Source organism: Piliocolobus tephrosceles, chromosome 1, assembly GCF_002776525.5.
Source record: "Piliocolobus tephrosceles isolate RC106 chromosome 1, ASM277652v3, whole genome shotgun sequence".
Taxonomy (NCBI): domain Eukaryota; kingdom Metazoa; phylum Chordata; class Mammalia; order Primates; family Cercopithecidae; genus Piliocolobus; species Piliocolobus tephrosceles.
Window position 1 is genome coordinate 17,406,717 of NC_045434.1, and position 24,462 is coordinate 17,431,178.

The 24,462-nt window shown below is 46.8% G+C and overlaps 1 protein-coding gene and 1 pseudogene across 1 annotated transcript; both read left to right on the forward strand.

Moving 5' to 3' along the window:
• Nucleotides 1-4,873, forward strand: part of LOC113224996 — a 92,692-nt pseudogene extending 87,819 nt beyond the window's left edge.
• Nucleotides 4,874-5,624: 751 nt separating this feature from the next.
• On the forward strand, nucleotides 5,625-23,972 carry FAM89A (family with sequence similarity 89 member A). The gene is made up of 2 exons (XM_023191830.2): nucleotides 5,625-5,961; nucleotides 22,798-23,972. The coding sequence occupies exons 1-2, from the start codon at nucleotides 5,671-5,673 to the stop codon at nucleotides 23,059-23,061; spliced, it is 555 nt and encodes a 184-aa protein (XP_023047598.2). The 5' UTR covers nucleotides 5,625-5,670; the 3' UTR covers nucleotides 23,062-23,972.
• The last annotated feature ends 490 nt before the right edge of the window (nucleotides 23,973-24,462 follow it).

A 24,462-nucleotide genomic window follows, 5' to 3' on the forward strand; every position in this document is an offset into this window, starting at 1 on the left:
CTCCCTCCCTCCCTCCCTCCCTCCCTCCTTCCTTCCTTCCCTCCCTCCCTCCTTCCTTCCCTCCCTCCCTGCCTCCCTCCTTCCTTCCTTCTGAGGGCTAGTGAATGACAGTGTTTCTACATACCACTTGAGGACCGGACTCCCCTGTCCTCTCTTCCATTTCCAGTGTTTCGACTATCCCCTCTAAGTGCAGACTTTGTTTCAGCCTTTACACAAACAGTTACATGGATTCTGCCTTTGGTATCTTCCCAGTAAGAAGCCAATGGCCTGTGGCAAGGCTCTATTGTTTATTAACTGAGCAAACTTGGGCAACACAACTACGTTTTATCAGCCCTTTATTCCTCATTGCCAGGTAGAACTCTTACTCACCCCCCAGTGGTTGGATCAAATGAGAAAGCTCTTTCTAAAGTATCAAGAGCTGAGGATTTCTATTTCCTGTCTCTGAATTACCACCTAAATCAGGCCAGGTTGCCTCTCAATTCAAAGTTGCATTCACCTCTTAACTATTCTTCCTTCCTCTAGTGTCCACTCATATGCAGCCTATTAGACATGAAAGTGCCAGAATGATCTTTCTAATGCTCTGATTATTTTAAAATATAACGTCCCATTGCCTGTAAAATAGAGTCCAAACTTCTTAGCATAGAATTCAAAACTCTCCTCATTCTGAGGTCAAAGCCACTGTTCCAGGCTAGCTTCCAACCAACCAGGAGTCTACCCACTCTCCCTGGTCTGTCTTCACTTTCTGAAAGTCTACTTACCCTTCAAGCCTACTTTAAGTGAACAGTTTTCTGTTATACATTTTCTGAACTGTACAATGAATCCTGCCCTGCTGGGACTGCCACAGTGTTTGATCTGCACTTCTATCACGATGCCTCCTACATGATCTCACCTGATGAACTGGAAGTCACTTGAAGTCATGGATTGACCCTCATAGAGCTTTGCACTGTAGCTTACACATAGTAGTGTTAAAAGACCAACTGAGACACACTGAAATATTAAAGAGTTTGAGCAAAAAGTGATTCATAAATTAGGCAGCTCCAGACCACAAGGGGCTCTAGGCTCTGACAAAGGGACAGGAGGGAAATAGCTTTTATAGGGTGAATGAGGAAGCAAGGCAAAGAAAATATTTGATTGGTTAAAGTGGAGCCTTATTTGGATCATTCCAGCGGACAGCCCCCAGTTAGAGGTTAGTTGGAGGTTTCTGACTGGTTAAACTTGTTTTGTTTTACTGTTTACACTGAATTAGGTTTTAACTTGCTTAAGTAGGAACCCAGAGCACTGGAGCTGCCTCAGCCTAATGATCTCCCAATTAATTATTTTAACAGTAATTATTCAACAAATTACATTGAATAGTATGTCCATTAAAAAAAATATATATATATATATATATATATATGTATTTGCTATCACTAGGTGCCCAGCATTGTGCTATAGCAAAGAAAGCTTCATACTTGTCTCTGACCAAATAAAAAATATTGTCGAGGCAACAAGGCAACGATTTAAAAACTATATAAAGGACTCTATGATTATGCTAAGTTTCCCATTTATATGTACACATAGTTGTACACAAAGAGGCATTATATAAGCTTTAAAATTTATAACTTGTTTTAGAAATGATTGAAATATAAGAAATTATGTCTTGAAATAAATATTTTGCTAAAATTTAGCCCAAATTCATTGTACAGTTGCTCTCAAAGTAATCTAGTTTTAGGTTCTGTGACAAATGAAAAATGGCAAGATAAACTTCTCTATAGTTAGCAGCATTTAAAGTCATCAGCTTGAAAAGGCAAGCTCAATTGGACTTTTGGTGTCTTTTTCAGGTTCCTTCTAGTCTATTAACAACCTAAGTTATTAAACTTTTAGAATGATAAAAATAAAGAAAGAAAGAAAACACACAAAGACTGTAGAGTTCCTGAAAGCAAACAACAAGTTGGCAGAGATTAGAGGTGGGGAGGAATCTAGTGGCTGGGTTAATAGAAGGTCAGGATAGAGGTACACGAGAATATCTCTAAGTAAATGCCTGGAAATTCATAGGTAAGTTGAGTACCAGCTAGAAAGGCTGATAAATCTAGCTTTAGATCTATCCAGTGTCATTGGACACTGGTGACTCTGAGGCTTGTGCTCCAAGGCCCAGGTCCCTAACCTTGATTGAAAAAGTCTAAGAAAATATGTGGGTTAGTGAATAGAGCACTGGCTTAGAAGTTTGTGTTTTCTGATTTCCAAGAGCCTGTGAACAACAACAAAACAAAACAAAAAAGACTGATTTAGCTTCATGGGTGATGATGAAGCCTCACTCTGATTTGAACTCAGAATACAGATGTTTTGCTATGGTCTGAAAGTATGTGCCCCCTGCCAGCCCCAAATTCATATGTTGAAACCTAACCCCCATGTGATAGTATTGAAGTGAGGTCTTTGGGAGGTGACTAGGTCATGAAGGTGAAGCCCTCGTAAACGGAATCGGTGCCCTTGTAAAAGAGGCTTGAGGGCGCTCCCTGGCCCCTTCTGCAATGTGAGGACACCCAGAAGGTGAAATCTATGAGGAATGAGCTCTCAGCAGACACCACATCAGCTGGTGCCTTGATCTTGGACTTTCAGCCTCCAAAACTGTGAGCAATACATTTCTGTTCTTTATACATTATCCAGTTTCAGGTGTTTTGTTATAGCAGCCTAAATGGACTAAGGTAATGTTTCAGTGTCTTAACGCAAAAAAACACATTGTCCGAAGTTATTTGTTACTTCTCTCCCATTATAAGCATGAACTTTAAAAGCTACTTTATATTAGCATTTGAATAAACAGACACTAACACTCCCCAAGGATGTCAAAATATTTGTTGCATAATAGTTTCAGGTTTATACAAATAATGTCTTCACCAGCACCACAGAAATTCTGTAGAAACTTCTCCTCACCCCGGAATGTTATTTGTTGATACTGATTTCAATATGCTCACCTCACTGAGTATAGGCCAGAATGCAGAGCCTGCCTTTAAAATGGTAAGGCTGGCCGGGCGTGGTGGCTCACGTCTGTAAGCCCAGCACTTTGGGAGGCTGAGGTGGGTAGATCACGAGGTCAGGAGTTCAAGACCACCCTGGCCAAGATGGTGAAACTCCATCTCTACTAAAAATACAAAAATTAGCTGGGTGTGGTGGTGGGTGCCTGTAATCCCAGCTACTTGGGAGGCTGAGGCAGAGAATTGCTGGAGGTGGAGGTTGCAGTGAGCCAAGATCGCATCACTGCACTCCAGCTTGGGTGACAGAGTGAGACTCTGTCTCAAAAAAGAAAAAAAAAAAAATGGTAAGGTTGGCATTGTCTAAGTTGTGTCTCTTTTCTCGAGTCCTGACACCACAGACCTCATGCTGCTGTCTAGCTGACCCTAACCTTCTTTTCCTTCTGCAATCCATAATTCTCTGAAGTATGTGCTTTAAAATGATTTCAGTGCCACAATACTTCAAAGTGATTTCTTTTCTTATTTCACCATCACATAGCTGAACCTCCTATCACCTACCTTGAGTGATTACTGCAGGCAAGACTGCAACATGACCAATGAAATTAAAGGAATTCATGCAGGCTGGGCACAGTGGCTCACACCTGTAATCCCAGCACTTTGGGAGGCCGAGGTGGGTGGATCACCTGAGATCAGGAGTTTGAGACCAGCCTGGCCAACATTGTGAAACCCCATTTCTACTAAAAATACAAAAATTGGTCGGGCGTGGTGGCATGCACCTGTAATTCCAGTTACTTGGGAGGCGGAGACAGGAGAATTGCTTGAACCCTGGAGGCAGAGGTTGCAGTGAGCTGAGATCGTGCCACTGCACTCCAGTTTGAGTGACAGAGGGAGACTCTGTCTCAAAACAAAAAAAAAAAAAAGAAAAGAAAAGAAATTCCTGCTAAGGTGTGAACCGAATGTCAAAATGCTTCCCACCCCTTCCTTTCCCTTACTCCCACACAGGCAGACTGGTCACTCTCCTGAAGACACCCACCGTTTACATAAGTGAATGAATAAATACCTGACATCCAGAAATGTGACTAGGTAATTAGTGGAAGGTGAGGCACAGTGAAGAGGTGGAAAATTCTGGGCAGTGGGTGGGGTGGGAAGCCTGGGTGCTGTCAATCACACCGCCTGCACTAAAGCTTCTTCATATCAGTCTCACCCAGTTGCAACAGTCCAGGGAGAATATCGTGCCAATTTCAAAGACACTGCTTCTGGGGTGGGCTCTAGGAGGTGGTAGGTTAAAGGGTATAAAACAATCCAAAGTGCAGGGCTCTTTTACGTTGGGTGTCTGAAGCGCTGAGAACACTTTGTAATTTTGATCCCCTTGAATGTATTTAGAAAATTAAATCCCTTTATAATTAAAGCCAATAATGAAAGGGCATTAAAGTTATCCAATCTATACACTGCATTAGTTTTTAATCTGCGGTTGGGCTGTAGCCTTTACTTCTTGATCTTTTCTATCTCTAATCTGGTTATAACTGCCTGTCATTTTTACTTTTCCTGGGAGGGGCAGAGCCTCTCTTTTCTCTTTTCCTCTGAGGTGTGCGACGTTTTTTGTTTTTTTCTGCCTGAGTTGATGGATAGTTTCCGAGATTTAATCCCTTTCTCTGGTTTCCTGACATTTCCACTTGGAGTTTACTCTTGTGTTCGTGGCCAGAATGAAAGGCATGTTTACTAGTGCTTTGAAGTTTCAAAAGTGGGCCTGGCGTTCTTGCTGACTGCTGCGGGTACTGCTGGACAAGGCCGTGCTGAGGACAGCGCTCCCGGCGGCAAGGAGTGACCTGCCCCGGTCTGGGGCCCCCAGCCCTCCCGGCGGCGAGTGGGAAGTAGCAGGAAGCAGGCTAGATTCCGCCCTCGGGGAGGGCCGGGGGTCCTGGGACTAGAGCCAAGCCTCCTCCCCCCGACGTCCCGCCGGTTGCGAGTCAGAGCCTCGGTACCCCCACCCCCGAAACAGCCTGCTTCGTGGAATCTGAAGCTGGGCCGCCCCCTTGGCAGGGCACGGCTCGGTGAGGTTAGGAGCTGAGGAGCGCTGGCAGGTGAGGGGGGAGTCTGGAGCCAGGCTGGAGGTGAGGGGGCGTTGAGGGGTGGCACAGAGGGAGTGGAGGCGGGGCTGGGGGTGAGCCAGTGAGCTGGGAGGGTGGCATAGAGTGAGTGGAGACAGAGGTGGGAGTGAGCCGGAAACATGGGGTGGGGATGAGTGGGTTCGGAGCTGAGGGTGAGCCAGTGAGCTGGGGGTGGCACAGAGGGCGTGGGGGCGGAGATGGGGGTGAGCCGGGAAGCTGGGGGTTGGCACAGAGGAGGTGGGGACAGGTGGGGGGTGAACCGGAAAGCTGGGGGTCGCGGGGGTGGTGAGTGGGTTCGGAGCTAGGGAGGGGCACAGCGGTGACGGGGCGGGAGGGGGGGCGGGGGGGGAGAGGGTAGGCACGTGGAGTTGGAGATGAATTAGGGCGCGGGAGGGGCACAGAGGCAGGGGGGCACTCAGGTGGAGGCGAGCCCGGCTGCTGGACGCGGACGCCACCCGGACCCGCGGCCCGCGCAGAGGCCTCGAGGGGAGGGGGCGGGGTCCGTGAGGGGCGTGGCGAGGGAGGGGAAGTGGGCGGGGCACCGCCGGGAAGGGGGCGGGCCGGGGGAAGCCTTGGGTTGGGGCAGCGGGGCGGGCGCGTGGCCGGCCAGCGGCGCGATGAGTGGGGCCCGGGCGGCGCCCGGGGCCGCGGGCAACGGCGCGGTCCGGGGGCTGCGGGTGGACGGGCTGCCCCCGCTGCCCAAGAGCCTGAGTGGGCTGCTGCACTCGGCGTCGGGCGGCGGTGCGTCGGGGGGCTGGCGGCACCTGGAGCGGCTCTACGCGCAGAAGTCGCGCATCCAGGACGAGCTGAGCCGCGGGGGCGCGGGCGGCGGCGGGGCCCGGGCGGCGGCGCCGCCCGCCAAGCCTCCCAACCTGGACGCCGCTCTGGCGCTGCTCCGCAAGGAGATGGTGAGTGGGGCTCCGCGAGCGGGGGCTCCTCCCGGTCGGACTCGCCGTCCCGGGAAAGTTCGCGGGGACAGCGCTCTGTCCGGAAGTCCCGGCGCCCACCCGCCCTTTCGGGCTCCTCGGCCCCCGGCGGCGGCGCCGTCCTCCCAACGATCCCCCTTTTTCTCGCGCGCCCCGTGCCCACGATTGGGCCCCGCGGGAGAGGCCCCCGCGCAGAGGGCGGCTTTCTTACGCCCGGCGCCCTCAGTCCGGCCCCGCTGGCTCGGAAACCTGGGCGCCCGGAAGCGTAGTGCGGGGTTCGCGCCTGGCCTGGGGGCGGGGGCGGCCTTGTCACCCCTCCCCGAGTGAAACAGACCTTCCCCGTGGGCGAAAGGCTTTCACAGCGGCCCAACGGGTTAACGCGATTGCGTTTTCCTACCACGAAGAGGACAGCTTTTGTCCATCGCCAGTGTAGACAGCCGATTGAAACAGCCCGGCCCCTTCCCCGGCGCCCCAGGCCGCGCGTCCATGATCCGATTACCGCGGGATGGCCCCGGCGCACAGATGGCTGTGAAAGCGGACGTATACCCCGGGCGAGGGAGGCGGGCCGGTCCCTCAGCCCCTCGAAGCTGATTGCTCAAACCCGCTTGAGAAAGGTGGGAGGTGGCCGTCCTCCCGGTCTGGGTGCTGTCCATGTGAGTTCTGCGCCTTGTGTCTGAGCTCCAAACCGTGGGCTCAGTGTTTCTCTGTGCTTGGGAAGTACATTAGCTGTTTGTGGACCAGAACACACATGATTTAGGGTAACGCTAAAAGTAGGACAAGGGCAGGGGTTTAGGCAACAGCGAGTCTTTCCCCAGCTTTCTCGGCCAGGCATAGGCCAGACAAGAAGAAAACAAAAACTTTTCCTCTTTTCTGCCATCTTACTGGCCCCCATCACCTCCTCCCAATCCCCTCCTTTTAAAAGCCTCCCTTTCTATTCACCTCGTCCAGGTTGTCTCTTTTCCCTATGGGTAAAGTATTAAGGAAATCTAACATTAGGAAGGCTGCCTTTTCCCAAAACTAAATTTGCCAAAAAAAAAGTTGTTACAGGAATCTTTTAAATATGCATCTAGTGCATTTAAGATATTGTTTAGAAAAATTCAGAGTATGCATACTTTTTTTCAGGAGCATTATCTGTTCTGAAAACTAAGACTTAATTGAATTCAGAAAGCAGCCTTAACACTTTTAATCAAAGAGATATTGTCTTCCTACTCTGTAGCTGGCATTGAAGTGATTTGCAATTCTCACTGAAAAGATTTTCTAAGCTTCTTACAGAACCACTTAAATTCCAAGCCAACCGTTTTTAATTTATTAAAAAACATTCATTGACATAAGCATCACACAGCTGGTGAACTGCATTTTAATTATATAAATCTACACGTAGTGTGTTTACAGTCTGAACTTGGACATAGCAGAACCACAGGGGTGAAGTATTACTGGAGGATCATCTTTGATTATTTAAGTTCCATACTTGAGCAAGAGACAGGAAAACCTCAGGGCCACTCCTGTTGTGAAGCTGTGGTTTATAAACATGCTCTGGAGTCTTGCTATGGTGGCTTGGGAGTCAACGTGCTATTCCCAAAAGTATTTTTCCAGGTCCCTTCTGGTGTGACTAAAGCACAACCACATCCGTATAATTATGCCTTGAACCAGAGCTCTCTGTAAGCCTATTTGAAGCACAAGAAAAATAAACAGCCATCTTTGGTCTGCCTGGTATTTAGATGAGATAAAGATAAGGTATGGCTGCAGGCCTTGACAAGTTCCTTTCAAGAAATGTCACAAGGCCTTTAAAGTTGCCCAGAGAATCTTTCAACTTTTTAGTTGATATACTGACTTGGGACCATGGGGTCTGAGTGGACAGCTCAAGCTGAGACTCCCTCTGGGGAGGCCTTGCAAAATAAGAACTGGGAGTTCATTTCTGAGATATCTGCAGAATAGTTTGTGTTGATCTGTTTAAGTTGAAGGCCTGAGGTCAAATCTGTGGCAGGAGACATAGCTAGATGTCATGGCAGAAAGTGATAAACGCCTTAATTTTTATTTATTTTTATTTTTTAAAGCAAGCATAGAAAGGGACAACTTCCAGCAGGGACAGGGAGCAGGGTGGTGTGGAAGACCTCAGAAGGCGAAAGAATTTGAACAAGGGAAAAAGGCACCAGGAAGGCAGCTGCGGAGCTGGAACTGGGAGTTCCCCAGTTTGAAATGGGAGTGCCCCAGTTTGAAATGTGAGCAAGAAGGGGCTGGGCAGGTTGACCAACTGGACTCTGGGAAGCTGAGTAGCAAGGATGGGCGTTCAACAGGAGAATGGTACTATCCCTGTTGGACTTTGAAGAAATGAATTCTACAGCAGGATGCAGGAGGGAGGGCTGGACTTTGGAGGCTCAACGGGAAGATGAGAGGTGATCATGGGAGAGGTGATGGAGTCCCCAGCAGGGTAGGGGCTTGCTAATGTGAAACAAGACTCATGTGGGAGACACTTTTCTGAAGCAGAAGCTGGAGGAATTACTTTCATCAGGGAACATGATGAAAAGGGGATCAAAGATAACTTAAGCTTTTTTATGCAAAATGTAGCCAAGCAAAAAATTAAAAATTACAGTGCTAGCACCTAGAAATAATCACTTTTAGTATTTTGGGATATCTTCTGTTAGGTGCAATGTAAGTGCTTTCCATATAGTATCTTATTTAATTGTATAAATTCTCCATGAGATAGATACTCAAAGTCTGTTTTATATTAAAGAATGGGATGCTGAGAGTTGAACTCCCATAAGGTCACAGACCGTACCAGGTCTGTTTGGTTCCAAAGCCCTATTTAACCATTGCAGTCTGCTGTCTGTGCACACGCATGCACTCACACACGCACACACATACATACAACACATTGATCACGTATATTTTGGTTTGCTTTTTGGGCCGCACATTGCAAATATTTTCCCAGTCAAGATATAATGACTTCAGTGAGTGTGTCGTATACCACAGTATGGCAGTAAGCAAGGTTTTGAAGCTTAATAATCACTGGTGAAGTGGGGTTCATTGTAGCATTTGGGGAGTCAGGAGGAGTGGTTGCTTTAGGGAGGAAGGTAATTTGTCATCACATCAGCTGAAGAGCATGTTCAACATTTCAGAATGTGGAGCTGGAAGCTGGAAGAGAGGTTTTGGTCTGCAGATAACTGGTGGAAGAGATGGTTGGAGCTGAGGGAGTAATACAGTCTCAATGGGAGGAGAGGCCATTAGGATGCTGAGGGTGGAACCTGGGAGAGCTGGAGTCCAGGGCTGAGAAGGGTCTGTCCCATGACTGCTGGTGCCCTCCTCTGCTTGGAGAGTTGTGGTTTCAGCTCCAAGTTTCAACACCTCCTGTTCTAGTAACCCTTGTGAAATTCTGCACTACTCGTAAGTCCTCGTCCCCTCCCCAGAAGGGCCCATTTGGAAAGCTTCAAGGGTCACACAGATAGTTACTGCTCTATAGACCAAAAAAGTCCTTTTGAAAAAGTTGATGATGATTATTTTTACATCAGAGAATATTTTTAGATCATGTTTAAGAGATGATTACTGGGTGTATGTTAGATAGAAAGTGCTGTGGACACTTTAAGGGTGAATAGGAAATCTCTAGATGTTAAGGGGCTTATCACACCTGGTTGATGTGGGCATCTTTACAGAAAAAGAATTGCTTTCGTTTGGACTAGTTTTCATTTTTCATGACCAAAGACTGTATATTAGTAATAGAAACTTAGTCTGAACTAGCTTTTGCGAAAGGAGAATCTTGTAGGCTGGATGTGTACAGAGACAGACTAGAGCCAGGGCTTATGGGGAACCCAGGAAGTCCACTGAGGTCTTCTCTTCCCCTCCTTCTCTGTTTTGTTTCTTTCCTCCATTTTGGAACCTGGCCGCTAACAGCGGCCCCCCTCAATTTTGGCCATGCTGCTTAGTTGCAGTTTGCAAATACTGTGGAAGGATGCCAGTTGGCCGAGCTTGGGTGGCCTGGCCAGCCTGGGCCAGCCAACAGTGACAAGGACAGGATTGTATTTTAATAAGATGGTGTGAGCATGTGGATGGAATCAGACACTGGGGATTTCTCTAAAGAAAGAACAGTTTGCAAACATGGAGCAAGGGGTAATGTAGTAGATATCTACTGCAGACCCCCTTCTATTTAAAAATACTTTGCCCTCAAGGATCCCACAATTTGAAAGATTTTTTATCTGCTAAGCTGATGGCTAGCTTGGCTAACTAGATCTTGGTTGGCCTTTAAAATATTTGCATGTGGTTGAAGGATGTCCTTGACTGGGTGTCAGCTGGGACTCTTGGCACACACCAGTCCTTGCATAGATTTCTACATAGACTGCCCTTCCCAGCACCTGTGCGAGATTAGGTCATCAACCTTACAGGTAATCAGAAGTCACACTAGAGTGTAGAGACACAGAGACCCTCAGCCCTGGGGGCAGGAGAGCTTCGAGGAACTGGGGATTCTCCAGTTCAGCTGCTCCCATGGTCAGCAGCAAGGTCTAGTAGCTTTGATTTGGAATCTTTTTGCCTCATTTTTTTCTTTAAACCATCAGTTATTTTGGTCTCCCACCTGTGCAGAGTGGGAAGTCATCCACACAGAACTTTTGAATTCCCGAATTGCAATGCTGTGTAAAGAATTGAACCTAAGAAAAAAAGAAGTTGAATTTGTGAAACCAGTAACAATTAGCTTTCCTACATTTTAGTTGAAACAACTAAATACCTAATGAGTTTGTCCAGTGAACTAGATTCCAGCTCATTAGCTAGAATAACTGACACCCCAGTGGAGTACAGTCCTTATCCTTAATGTGAAACCAGTGTCTTACAGGGGAAGTTTCAGTCTTTAAGAGGCTGTGATTGAGTCAGGCTACGAAGTGCCATTTGGAATAAGAGGATTCGCTCCCAGTGCAGCATTCTTGATTGGCGTTGGTCAGAGGAGACTGGGGATGTCCAGCGGCCTTTAATACTGTCTGTTTTCACTGGTCTTTCCACTAGCATAGTCTAGCACAGCTATCCCCAAAGGATGGACTGCCAGCTCCAGAATCTCCTAGACTGCTGGCCCAAATGCAGATTTCAGGGCCACATTCTAGTGGAATCAGAAGCTGGGAGAAGGAATCTGCCTTTTTTTTTTTTTTTTTTTTTTTTTTTGAGACAGAGTTTGTTCTTGTTGCCCAGGCTGGAGGGCTGGAGTACAATGATTCGATCTTGGCTCACTGCAACCTCCACCTCCCAGGTTCAAGTGATTCTCCTGCCTCAGCCTCCTGAGTAGCTGGGATTACAGGCACGCGCCACCACACCCGGCTCTTTTTGTATTTTTAGTGGAGACGGGATTTCTCCATATTGGTGAGGCTGGTCTTGAACTCCTGACCTCAAGTGATCTGCCCGCCTCAGCCTCCCAAAGTGCTGGGATTACAGGCGTGAGACGCTGTGCTTGGCAGGAATCCACATTTTTAGCAAGCCCTTTAAGACTAGAGAAGCACATGAATCAGGGATCAAAAGCTCGAATTTGGTGTTAATAAACTATGTGATATAGTTCTGACAAGCCACTTCACTTTTTTGGGCTAAAATCTCTTATTGGGAAAATGAGAATTAAATGCCATAAAGGGTCCTTTTGGCCATGGCAGTATTCTTTCTTTCTTTTTTTTTTTTTTTTGAGATGGAGTCTCGCTCTGTTGCCCAGGCTGGAGTGCAGTGGCGCGATCTCGGCTTACTGCAAGTTCCGCCTCCTGGGTTCTCGCCATTCTCCTGCCTCAGCCTCCCGAGTAGCTGGGACCACAGGTGCCCGCCACCACACCCGGCTAATTTTTTGTATTTTTATTAGAGACGGGGTTTCACCGTGTTAGCCGGGATGGTCTTGATCTCCTGACCTCGTGATCCGCCCACCTCGGCCTCCCATGGGATTACAGGCATGAGCCACCGCGCCTGGCCAGCAATATTCTTTACCCCTCATGCCTCTGTGGTTCTTTCTGGTGCCTACAGAAGAAGTTTGCTCCGTCATTACTTTTGGGCACAGGTGCGGGGCCTATTACCAAGCAATACGCTTGGTGTCCCCAAGGACACTTCACAGCTATACCTAGTTGCTGTGAATTCCTTGAATGCAAAGAATGGGAAGCAGGAAAGGAAGAAGGGTACAAGTTTGCTATTCTTGGGCTCAGTTCATCAAAAATTAGGCCGTCTATAGCAGTTACTAAGATTTTCAAGCTACTGCTACCCTGTACTTTTCCTGACCCCATCCCAGTATCCACCCTATACAAGCAAAAACTAAAAAAAGAGTATCTAATGGTTCGTGTGTATGAAAGCGTGCCCGTGTCTTTGGTGTGGGGTGGGGGACAGTAAGGGCAGTGTGTGGGTTGCTGCCTGGCTTCGTTCACTTGCTGCAATCTCCAAGTGAGGTCAGAGTTCTTGTCCCAAGATCTGAAGATATAAAGGATTCAAAGTTTTTTTTTTTAATACCACTTTAAACTTTGCTCTATTACAGTACCTACGTGTAAAGTACTATAAATTGATATGTTTCCTAACTCATAAGTATCTTACAACTCTTCTCCTTTTTTCCCTTTTGTTTAAAGGTATGCATCTGTTCACTGTCAATGTAAATGTGCCCCAATAATTGGCAGTGTGGGCCAATTATTCATCTGCAGATAGCCTCAAGTGAGCTGTAGCCCCAGCATTTCTGTACCTTGCAGACACTGGTGCCTCCCCTGCTCTGGGTCCTGGTCTCACCGACATGGCTGTAGTCCCCTGAGACCAGGTGGGCAAGGATGTTTAGGGAGGGTTCAAGAAGGGGACCATGCCCCCCTTGCAGTTCACTCCCACCAAGCTGCAGATGGAAGTTTGGCGGTTTTGCCCTGGGAATGCCTGCAGGAACTCCATGGAGACTTTAGACCCCACTTTGAAAAACCAAGCTTTTCGTAATCCTGTGGAGGAAACCAGACAGACCACAGACTCCATGCTCAGGAAGCGAGCCCTGAGGCTGGCTGCTCAGATATTTGCCCCCCTTGCCAGTGTCATTCCCCACATGGAGCCCTGGCCTCCTGGCCGCCTTGACCTTTGCCCACACGTTGCTGATGTTTGGAGGTGATGATTAGACAGGATTCATAAAGGCTGCTCGTTGCTTCCTGTGGCTCGTTCCCCACAGACACTTAACACAGATGGTCACCCTCTCCCAGGAACTCTGGAGACAGAAAAACCTTCAGCCTGCTTTAGAAGTCTACAGAAATTCATTAAGACATGTGGCCTTTCCCGTTTTGATAGGCACTCTCTGTTCACTTCCTTGATTGGCCCTGACTGCCATCAGCTGGCCTAGTTTTGCAGGTGTGCGCTTTCTGAGTCTCAAGGATTCGGGAGGGAGGCACCATCTTTGACCAGAGGAGGGATCTGGGGAGAAAGGGCCCCTGTCCTCTGCCCAGGGCTCTCTAGTCAGGGGGTAATTATTGGGGAACCCCAGGCCTGTCCCAGCCAGGAGAGCCTAGGCTGAGGAAGAAGGTGACTGAGATGCACATGAAAGCGAGTGTATTCTTAGGTCGGTGACTTGATTCACCTAAATGGATTAATAAAGTTTCTCAGCTTTCATTTCCAATAAGGTAAATATTGACAGGTATAACTCAGATAAACAAAAGCTCTTTGGGACTCTCAGTTGCAATTAAAATTGGATATAAAATATCCAAGTTAAACGCTGTTAAAAGAGAAGTGGCAAGGGGTTTAACATCCCTTATAACCACAGATGTGTGCATTAAGACAATAAGGTATCATGTTGTACCTCCAAGACCGACAAAGACAGAAAAGCATGATCCTGTCACAGTGAGGGTTTAGAGAAGTAAACCTTCTCATGCATTGCTGGGGGATGGGGTGGGTGTAAAGTGCTGCAGGGTTTTTTTGAGCGCAGTTTGGTAATACCTCTGAAATTGAATATGTATGCCTGTCTTTTGACCCTGTAATTGCATTTTTTAAAAACTCCAAAATGGCTTTGTATTAAATAGCAAAGCAGAATTGCAATATAATTTTAAGATATGTGTAACTTAGGTCACAAAAGCGATGTAAAATGTTTGCAGTATGACTGTTAAATCTTCATACAGCTAAAGCCAATTATTGACTTTTTTTATACCAATACAAACGTAAAATTATTTTGTGATGAAAAGTAGTCCAAATTGAATCACTTTATTGGTAAATATCTTTCTTCCCATTAGATTTTCCCATTGCTTTGGATCTGAGGCCCGGGATTGGGGAGGATTGGAAATGCGCCTTGGGCATTCTTCTCCTCTTGTCCTCCTTGTCCCCCACAATTTCATATTCACACGTATATCTTACAGAAGTGTCCACACAAGTGGATAACAGCACTTGTACATGGATGCATATTGCAGGATTTTTTTTTATAATAGTGATAGAATACTGTACAGTTGTTGAAAAGAATATGGTAACTGTATATGTATACAGAAAGATGTTCACAGTGTAAAGTTACAAAACAGTATTTACCTGACTTTGTGTATGTGGTAACAGTAGAGAAAAAACCATATGGGTGTACATAGTGCCTTGAGGAATATATGCTAAACTACTACAAGTGGATATCTGAAGAACCACAGTTCCAAAGTGTGGTCTGGGGACCCCTAGGGGCCCCGGCGATTCTTTCAGAGGGTCCATCATTACTTGATGGTGATATTGACAAATGTGACTTTTTGGTTATTGTATAAGAAAATGTACCAACATTTGGAAGATCCTGCATAATTTATTGAATCCATTTTCCACCTTTTTCATATGACGAATACTTGATATTAAAAGATCCATTCAAAGGGCAAGGCTCATGGGTTTTAATGTAATAGAGGGTGAACATTTCATTGGTATAGTTCCAAATTCCACACTAAACAACAATCAACTAAAGGGCAGTAGCAAAGAGGAATATCCACGATTGTCTGAAAAGGCTATTGAAATACTCCTTCCTTTCCCAGTTATACAGCTGTGTGAGGCCAGATTTTCTTCGTTTACTTCAACCAAAACAGCACGTCACAAAGGACCAAATACAGAACCAGATAAGCCAGATATGTAAAAAGATTTATGAAAATGTTATTTGTGTTAAAATGTAATGGGTTTATCATTATTATTATTATTATTATTATTATTATTATTATTATTATTGAGACAGAACCTCACTCTGTTGCCCAGGCTGGAGTGCAATGGCAAGATCTTGGCTCACTGTAGCCTCTGCCTCCCAGGCTCAGGTGATCCTCCCACCTTAGCCTCCTGAGTAGCTGGGCACAAGCAGATGCCTCCATACCCAGCTGATTTTTATATTTTTTGTGGAGATAGAGTTTTACCATGTTGTCCAGGCTGGTCTTGAACTCCTGGGGTCACACGCTCCCACCTGTCTTGGCCTCCCAAAGTGCTGGAATTACAGTGTAAGCCACCACGCCTGACTGATTTATTATTTTTAGTGGATTAATACATATTTTAAATTTTCTCAGTTTTAATTTCTAGTAATGTAAATATTGATAGGTATAACCCACATAAACCAAAGCTCTTTGGGACCTTCAGTAATTTTTAAGAGAGTTTGGAGACCAAAACATTTGAGGTCTGCTGTTTTACAACAGGGAATTAAGGAGAACTGGTTCATATGATTATGAACCATTTGAATTTTTAATATAATTAGAATACAATTAGAGTGTTTATTTTTACAATCCAAAAAAAAAGAATGTACAAAGACATTTCTTAAAGAAAATGGTCAATTGCTTTTCTTCATCTGTTCCCAGGACAGAACAAGAGGAAATGGGCTTAGTTTGTACAAATATTAGTTTAGGTTAGAGATAAACAAGAATGTCCTTCTGAGAATTGTTAAATTGCAGAACTGGCTCCATGTCAATGTGGATGCCCTCACTTGCAAGTTAGCAGGAAATCCAACCCAAACCGCTTTACCTGGTAGAGGAGTTTCCTGAAAAGTGTAGAGGTGGGATGTGCTTTGGGTTTAATGGGGCTTAATCTGGAGGCACAGTCATGCAATCTGGTTTATCTTCTGTCTCTGAATCCTGATGGCTCTTTAGAGTCTAGTCCTCAGCTTGGCAGGTCTAAAATATTAACAGGGGATGAAGCTGACCAAATGACACGACTGTGTTTCTGCCCATTGGGAGGAGAAGGCTACATAGGAGACCACATCATCAGAAGCTGTTTAGTGAGCACAGAGCTGGAACCCACCAGGAAGCTGAGAGTCCTTCAAGGGTGTTTCTGTCAAGCTTGGGTAGCTGAGCTCATAGGCCGTCTCCAACTGCATCAACACTGATGAAGTCTCTCTTTGGCTTTTTCTAAACAGTATGAAGGGCAGCATCCTTCAGTCAACACATCCTTTATCAGAAATCAGGTTATAATCGATTAGATCTCTGCTTTCTTCAATTACAGTCCAGGCCTGTGGATATAAACTAGACATTGTGATTAGATTTGGGGCATTTACCAAGTCTTTAAAATAAATTTGTGAGCCATCTGTGTATGCTTACTCATTCATTGTGTTTCTAAAAGATAACTGTGAAAGTTTTCTCGTTGTTAATACATTTTCATAATAGAAAACTTAGAAAATTCAGAAAAGCCAGAAATAAAAATTGCCTGTGATCCAAGCAGCTTGCTATACCACTGCTGAGTCTGGGGCCTCTCTCTTCATCTTCCCTGCATAGGCAGTGCAGGGTGATGGTCAAAGCACCCATTTCAGAGTCCTGCAGACCTGGTGTCACTCTGCCACTGACTAGATGGCCTTAGGCAAGGGCCTTTGTCATCTTTTTTTTTTTTCTTTTGAGATAGGGTCTTGCTCTGTTGCCCAGATTAGAATGCAGTGGTGTGATCACAGCTCACTGCAGCCTCAACTTCCTGGACTCAAGTGATCCTCCCACCTCAGCCTCCCAAGTAGCTGGGACCACGGGCATGTACCACCACGCCCAGCCAAATTTTAAAATATTTTTGTAGAAATGAGGGTCTTGTCATCTTGCCCAGGCTGGCCTGGAACTCCTGGGCTCAAGCAGATCCTCCTGCCTCAGCCTCCCAAAGTGCTGGGATTACAGGCATGAGCCTATAATCTGCACCTGCCGGTTTTTTGGTTTCTAAAAAAACTTAACATTTTTCATGATGTTTTGGTTTAAATCAACACAAATTTCCTTTGAAAGGTTCCTCTCATCTTTTAAGCCTTGTTTCCTAGTGGTCATGTTTCTACTGTCCTTTCTTTAAGTTAGGAAGAATTCTGTCTCCCATGCAGCCTCCAGAGATATTCAGAGGCTTTCAGTGACCTAACACCCAGCTGGGAGCCACCGCCCTGTCTGAAGTGTATTTGTATGTGGAGCCTACTGTTTTGAAAATTCCAAGTGAAAGGAAGCAGTTTCAAGGGTGGTTTGGGCTTGTTTGGCCCCATTGTTGGGAATGCTGTGGCTTGCGGGGCCACCTGCGTGTGTTGCGGGAGGGGTGGAGGGGAGCTCTGGGCATGGGAGAAGAGGAGTGAATGATCAGGAAGGAAGCAGGAAGCCTGCGCAGAGAGCGGAAGGACCTGCACTCGCAGTTTACAGCCATGGAAGCTGCTGATTGTTCTTGAATTTAAAGTGGAGAATAAAGGACCACAAATTGCAGGGTTTGAGCATTCCGTGTTTTTCTTAAATGAGCCTGTCTGCGTTTTCAAAACGTGTGCTTTCAAAAGAGGGCTGTATTTTCTGAATCCAGCTGTGAATGTGGAGACCAGCCGCCCTCCAACGACCTGCGGGAACGCACCACGCAGGCTGCTTCTGCTCCGAGAGTGGCTTGCGCGGCGGCTCCCCAACCACTCCTTTTTCTGGAAGGGTGAGAGGTTCTTGTTCATGGTGACTTAACCATGTCTTGCAATCAAGTCCTTTTGGATGGTCACTCTCTCCCCTTTCTGCAACCAAGACCCACATACCTTCAGTGTAGACAGATTGATCGCCAGGTCTGCTCTCTAAAGAGCGCTCCTGGAGGAAACTTGGTTGGGTGTCTTTGGCCCTCGATGTGGTGGGAGGCACGCGAGGACTCAGTAGTCTGGTGCTTCCCACGGGGACACCTGCTGGTGTGCAGGGCACTCCGTGGCTGCCCGTTCAGCCTGCACCTCTGTGACTGCCCGAGGGATGCAGCCGGAGGTCTGTGGGTGCCAGCACCACCCCACTGCCAGGCCACTTCTGCAGCTACGTGTTCCCTGGGAGGGTGTCTGAGATCTCTGCAGCCAGGCGTTTTCACTGATTGACCAAATATCTGCCTGTCTGCTCTGTGAGTTTCTGGGCTGGGTACTGAGAGATCTAAAAGGGAAATGGTGTTTGCCTTCATGGAGCTTGTCCCATGTCAGGAGAGAGAAGACCGGTACGCACACCGATCATAGAAAGAGGAGTAAATGCCCTAAGACAGATGGAGACGGCGAGGGGAAGGGCTGAACACTGGCTGAACCAATCACAGTCTGAAGAGTGGAGGGAATCAGGTACAGGGCGGGTGGTTGAGGAGCATTGACAGATGCAGTGGGGATGGGGGTGTAGTGGGGGACAGTGTGGGCTGTGCAGGTTGGGAGTCAAGGGCATAAGCCTGAAGAACAGACCAGATGGTGGAGTGCTGCCTACGGATCTTCCGCCTCCCTCTAGAAAATGTAAGTGTTGCTGTTTAAACCGCCACAGCTGAGGAAGAGGGGCCCGGGCTAGGAAGTCTGGTTTACTGTGCAGCGACTTACCTCATGTCCTCCGAGCTGATTTAGAGGATTTCTGGTAAATCAGGAAGTTTAGTCTGGTGCCTGAAGGCAGTGACATTGAGAGGCTGGGACGTGTGTAGGCGTGTGTGTGCACGTGTATATGTATGTGTGTGCGTCTAATCCTTGTTAAATCCGTCTGAACTTTTGCCATGTGTTGGGGTGGGTGATAGGTGTGTGCGGGGCTGCACTGTATTCCTAGGCGGGTCAGAATTCCTTTCTAGGCCAGTGTTCCACCTGATGACAAGGCAGCTTTGTGAGTCATCTTGGTGCTACAGTGCAGGAGTGTCCAGGGAGAGATCCTCTTTGCTTTAGACTCCTTGCCAGGTGCGTCACCTCGGTGGGCCTGAGAATAACTTGGAAATGGCACTGTCAGGAGAAAAGCCTGGAGCCAGGTGTCTGGCTGGAATGGAGTCATGGGGGAGTCAGAGCCTTTGAAACCTAGAAGCGTTCAAGCTCCTGTGTTTACCTGGGCCGACCTCAAACCATCCTAGGAAGGAGAAAGTCAGACCTGCTCTGATACCAGGGTGCCTACTACTACTTAGGTATTTTTCAGTGATTCATTCCTGGGGTGAGAAATTGAGTCTTGGATTTACCCACCCTGCTGGTGTCAGAGGGGCTCAGCAGGGAAGTAGATCTAGGATTCCAGATGAACTTCTTCCATGATTTTTGAGCACATACTGATGTGACCCCGAGAGGGCGTGGCTTTCTTGATTAAAGTTAATATTTCTTTTATTAAATCCTAGAAAAGATAGGGACGTCAGAGCTGGCTGAGTCAGACTCCTGGGGCATGTTGATGGTATCCAGATGCAGTTCTGCAGAGGAATCCTGGAAAACAGGAGCAAGTCTAGAGGAAAGGCCGCGGGTGGTTAGTGGGCAGGAGGTCATAATGAAAATAGTGGAAGGGCCTGAGATATTTAGCTTGGAGAGAAGAAGACGGGGTTGGGTTTTGTTTTAGGGCATGGGGTGGTGGAAAGTAAATGACCTTCAGATTCAAGGCTAGTTAGGAAAGGGTGGAATTAGATCTGTTTGGATGCCCAGCCGTCACACCCAGCACCAAGGTCTCTGTGGGGCCTCCAGGCTGGGAGGCTTTGACTTTGTATAAAATAATCGTATTGGTTTGGAGAGGAGTGCACTGGTTTGGAAGGTCCTCCTTTTGGGGTTTGAGGTAAGATATCCCAAGTCCTTTCCTAATTGAGAGTTTCCCCTTCCTCATGAGGCAGTGTCACTGGCACATTGTCACCCTGCCTGACTATGCTGGCTGTCTTCTGAGCGAAGGTGAGCATCTGGCTCCTTCTCATGTACCACCTCAGTGCTGGAGTGGGAGAGGAGCGGGAGGAACACAGTGGGACGGGGCGCTTCTGTTTTCAGAGCCTCGCTGCACCTACCACTCCTTCCTGAGGTGAGTCTGCCCACTAGCAGAGTGGAAGAGAAATCATGGAAATAATAATAACAAGGAGAATAGAGGCTATTGATGTTTTTTATTTTTTTTTTTTTTTTTTTTTTTTTTTTAGTAGCTGAGCAATTTATCCACGGTTTCTCAGCTGGTGAGTGGCGGAGCCAAGGTCTGAACCCAGGCAGGGAGGTAAGCAGGTTCCAGAGCCTGCACTTTTAATTCCGTGCTCTTCTGCTTGGCTGGCCTGAAATTCCAAACTTACAGGATAATAAATATAAGTGGCCCAGGAAAATCAGAAAGATATTTGTGTCAAGATCACTGGTTCTTTGCTGGAACTGGGCATCAGTATCATCTGGGTACTTTTTGTGTTATTTATTTCTTTTTTCAATAGAAAATTCCTAAACTAACTGACTTTTCTTTCCCTCTCTCTCTCCCTTCCTTTCTTCCTTCTTTCTTTCCCTGTCTCTCCTTTTTTTCAATAGAAAATTCCCAAACTATGGATAATTTTTAAAACACAAATGACAGATATGCTGTTTCCTTCCCTCTTGACAGACACACATCCTCTCGAACTCTAATCAAGAAAAAGAGCAAGCAGTGGTGTCTGCCCTAGGGTGTGGTGGCCTGGGCATCTCTTAAGTTGCCCATTGCTTGCCTATTCAAGGTATGCTTTTGAGATGCCGTTGAATGAAGTTTGCCCTCTGAGTACAGCCCTGGAAACTCTCTCTCTTTTGCTTGCAGTTCATTTAGGACAGAGAAGCAACAGTTTATATAGGGTCACAAAGTGTTTGAGCTAGCCATAGATGAGCCAGCCCAAATCCCCCATTTTATAGGCTGGCAGAGGGTCGGGACCTCAACCAAGCCACAGAGGATGGCAAAGCTGGGCCTGGAGACCATGCTCCCGACCTGTGGCTGAGGTCTCTTCCTAAGAAAGTTTAGAAATTCTAGTGTCATGAGTAGTTGTGGTAACAACAGAACCCACCTCTCTATCTGGAAGTCTTCTCGAATGTCTTAGCGAAAGATGCTCTGAAGTCTTGGCAGAGTGGCTCATGCCTGTAATACCAGCACTCTGGGAGGCCAGGGCAAATCACTTGAGCCCAGGAGTTTGAGACCAGCCTGGGCAAGATGGCAAGACCCCATCTCTACAAAGAATTTCTTTAAAAAAATTAGCCAGGGATGGTGGTGTGCACCTGTAGTCCCAGCAGCTTGGGAAGTTGAGGCAGGAGGATCCCTTGAGCCCAGGAGTTTGAGGTGGCAGTGAGCTATATGGTCATACCACCGCACTCCAGCCTGGTTGACAAAGCAAGACCCCATCTCTGAATGTGTGTGTGTGTGTGTGTGTGTGTGTGTGTGTATGCTATGTAATAAAAGTTCTGATTTTCTGAAATCAGATTTTTTTTATGGTTTATTCAGGCCGTAGGAGAGAGACAGCCAGTGTTCACTTGGCCATTTAGAGTAGTTGGAGGGTATGAAGAATAAACCTGGAATTTAACACCCAATCTGTTTACAAGATGAACACTTTTTACCAGGCCTCAGCTTCCTTTTGTGAAAGCCCTACTGTCTTATGTGTAAAATCTTATTGCTAGGTAAATGAGTCATTTTGGTAATTATAAAATCTGTAAATCTGCTGACACTTTCTGTGTGCTTTTCTACATGCACATACGCGTGCATCTTTAGTGCTTTAGCCCAGGAGGCATTAGAATCCTGTTTATTGAATGGATTGATACTGAATCCTGTTTATTGAATTGCAGCATTGCACGGAATCACCGTAGGGGCTTGGTGGAAGCACAGCCATCCAGGGGCACCAGACCCACTGAATCAGAGTCTGTTTGTTGAACAAGATCCCCGGGTGGTTCTCATTCACTTTAAAGGTTAAGAGGCGCTGATGCTGTTCTATGCTGCATTTCCAAGCGGCTTAACTGTTCTCTCTTTGGTATTGGTGTAAACGATGCATTTCCTGTTCTGACCCTGCTGTTTTCTCTGGGATGGGTGGTGGGGAAGGGAGGAACTGGAAGATAAACAAGTTTATGACTTTTATAAATGTTCTTTGTTCTTTTGCTGCTTGTTTTTGTGGGGCTACTTTGCAGGAGGCACTGTAGAGCCCTTCGTCTTCCAGGGCTTTCTCGTATTCAGTCAGTTACTCTGGGGAGGGATCCCAGAACCATCTGGGATAAGACTGACCCTGCCTGGAGGAGAGGGAGGCAGTGTAACCTCTGACCACTGAGCTGCACAGTGGTGGGTGCTCCAGAGGGATGTCACATTGGCCAGCTGCTGTCGCCGGCAAGGGGCATTCTGTTGCCCCTGGGAGTTGAGAATGACTGCATCGCTCAGATCCTAACACAGTAGCAGGGAAGGCCAATGTGGGTCTTCTCCGAGTCTAATTGGGAGAGAAGGTGACACACTCGTTTCTTGGCGTCCGAAGTGAAAGCAGGTGGGGCCACTAGAATGTGCAATGCTGTTGCTTCATCAGGCGTACTCAGGAGGGCCAGGGTAAATTCTGCAGGCTGACCTAGTTGCCCCACAGATGCGATCCTCCCTGGACTCATTGAGTAACGTCTGAGGTGTGGGCATAACACAATTAAGGTGTTCTCAAAGCTGGAAATCCAAAGCATCAGAGTGATGCTCTGAATCATTCGCCGTGTGGAAGGAATGTGCTGGCAGGCGCAGATTGCCGGCTGAGTGTTCCACCGAAATTAAACTCAAGTGCTGACTTCTTGTTCTTTACCTCCCCACCCCTTCCCTCAAGGTTGGTCTCCGCCAGCTGGACATGTCCTTGCTCTGCCAACTGTACAGTCTCTACGAGTCGATTCAGGAGTACAAGGGGGCATGCCAGGCAGCCTCCAGCCCAGACTGCACTTATGCTCTGGAGAACGGCTTCTTTGATGAAGAGGAGGAATATTTCCAGGAGCAGAACTCCCTGCACGACAGGAGGGACCGAGGCCCTCCTCGGGACTTGTCACTGCCTGTCTCCTCCCTCTCCAGCGGCGACTGGATTCTGGAGTCCATCTAGAGGGTCTTGGGAGGGATGTGACTGTTGGGAAGTCCTTCCTGCTGGACACACTGTCAGCATTTGCTGCTTCTCTTGCAAGAAAGCACCTCCGTTTTGGATGGTCCTCGGGCAAAGGGGATGAGTGCTACCAGTTTCATTTGTAGGCAGGGGGTTCTCCGCGGACGCATGGTGGCAGTCTGCTTTGATGGCAGCAGTTTTTGCTTAGGTGACCTAGAGGTCCTCAGCAGTATCCTCCACACCTTTCTATCGAGGTGCACCTGCTGGGGATTCATAGTGAGAATCTAACAAGAGGATCTGGGTGAAAGGCCTCAGTGGGTGTTTTGTGTGAGGTGGCTTGTAGCTAGCTATTTCCTTATGGATGGTAGAGTATTCCAGTCCTCTTTGTGCCAGGGTTCTTGCTTCCAGTTTGGGATGTATTAGAACCACCATTTCACTGCTTCCCTTCCTCAATATGCTCTGCAGCTTTTCTTGCTGTTTAATGAGCTTTTAAGCCTCTCGCTTCAGCTTTATTTATTTGTAAGCTGCATTACTAACTGCCCAGTGATTCGGTGAAAGCTTTTCACTGAAAAAGTTAACGTTTCTAGTCACCCCAATCAACTGGCTTTTTTCAACCGAAAATTTATATCATTCTTTGTCTATGAGGTACAAGAGGAAGGAAGATGATACAAAGACATGTTGAATAGTGAAAACAAAAAACAAAAAAATTGGGGCAAGCCAATGTTCTGTAAAACTCACTGTAAGATGGCAAATGTTTTCATTTTTAAGATTCTGAATGTAAACTAGTGTGCTAGAAAGCAAACCACCCTCCACTCAAACCAGTAACTACCTTAAGCCTTAATATATTTATTAAAATACTTTATGAGAACATTATACTTTGTAGGTTAAAAATGAGGATAAAATGCTAAACTATCTTTCTGTTGTCGTGTGTTATTTTATTCTGAGTTCGAAATCAACAGCTTTCATGACTTGAATGCATTGAGTCCAATCAAATAATGAAAGAAAATTACAGTTTGTTTTTCTGCCACTAAATGCATTTGAAAGAAGGTTGACTCTGTTGAGCTTAAGGATTCGTTTTAGCAAGAGTAGATCACTATTTACAGCTGTTTCTCAGTGCTCTCTTTTTCTTTTTTGAGATGGAGTCTAGCTCTGTCGCCTAGGCTGGAGTGCAGTGGCATGATCTTGGCTCACTGCAACCTCTGCCTCCCTGGGTTCAAGCAATTCTACCTCAGCCTTCTGAGTAGCTGGGATTACAGGCGCCCACCACCATGCCCAGCTAATTTTTGTATTTTTAGTAGAGACGGAGTTTCACTGTGTTGGCCAAGCTGGTCTCAAACTCCTGACCTCGTGATCCACCGGCCTTGTAATCCCAAAGTGCTGGGATTACAAGCGTGAGGCACCATG

Bases quoted from the DNA above. Each gene is read 5' to 3' on its own strand.
- FAM89A (XM_023191830.2), top strand. From the start codon at position 5,671: ATGAGTGGGGCCCGGGCGGCGCCCGGGGCCGCGGGCAACGGCGCGGTC. The intron at 5,962-22,797 runs GTGAGTGGGGCT...CCTTCCCTCAAG, and splicing joins CGCTGCTCCGCAAGGAGATG to GTTGGTCTCCGCCAGCTGGA.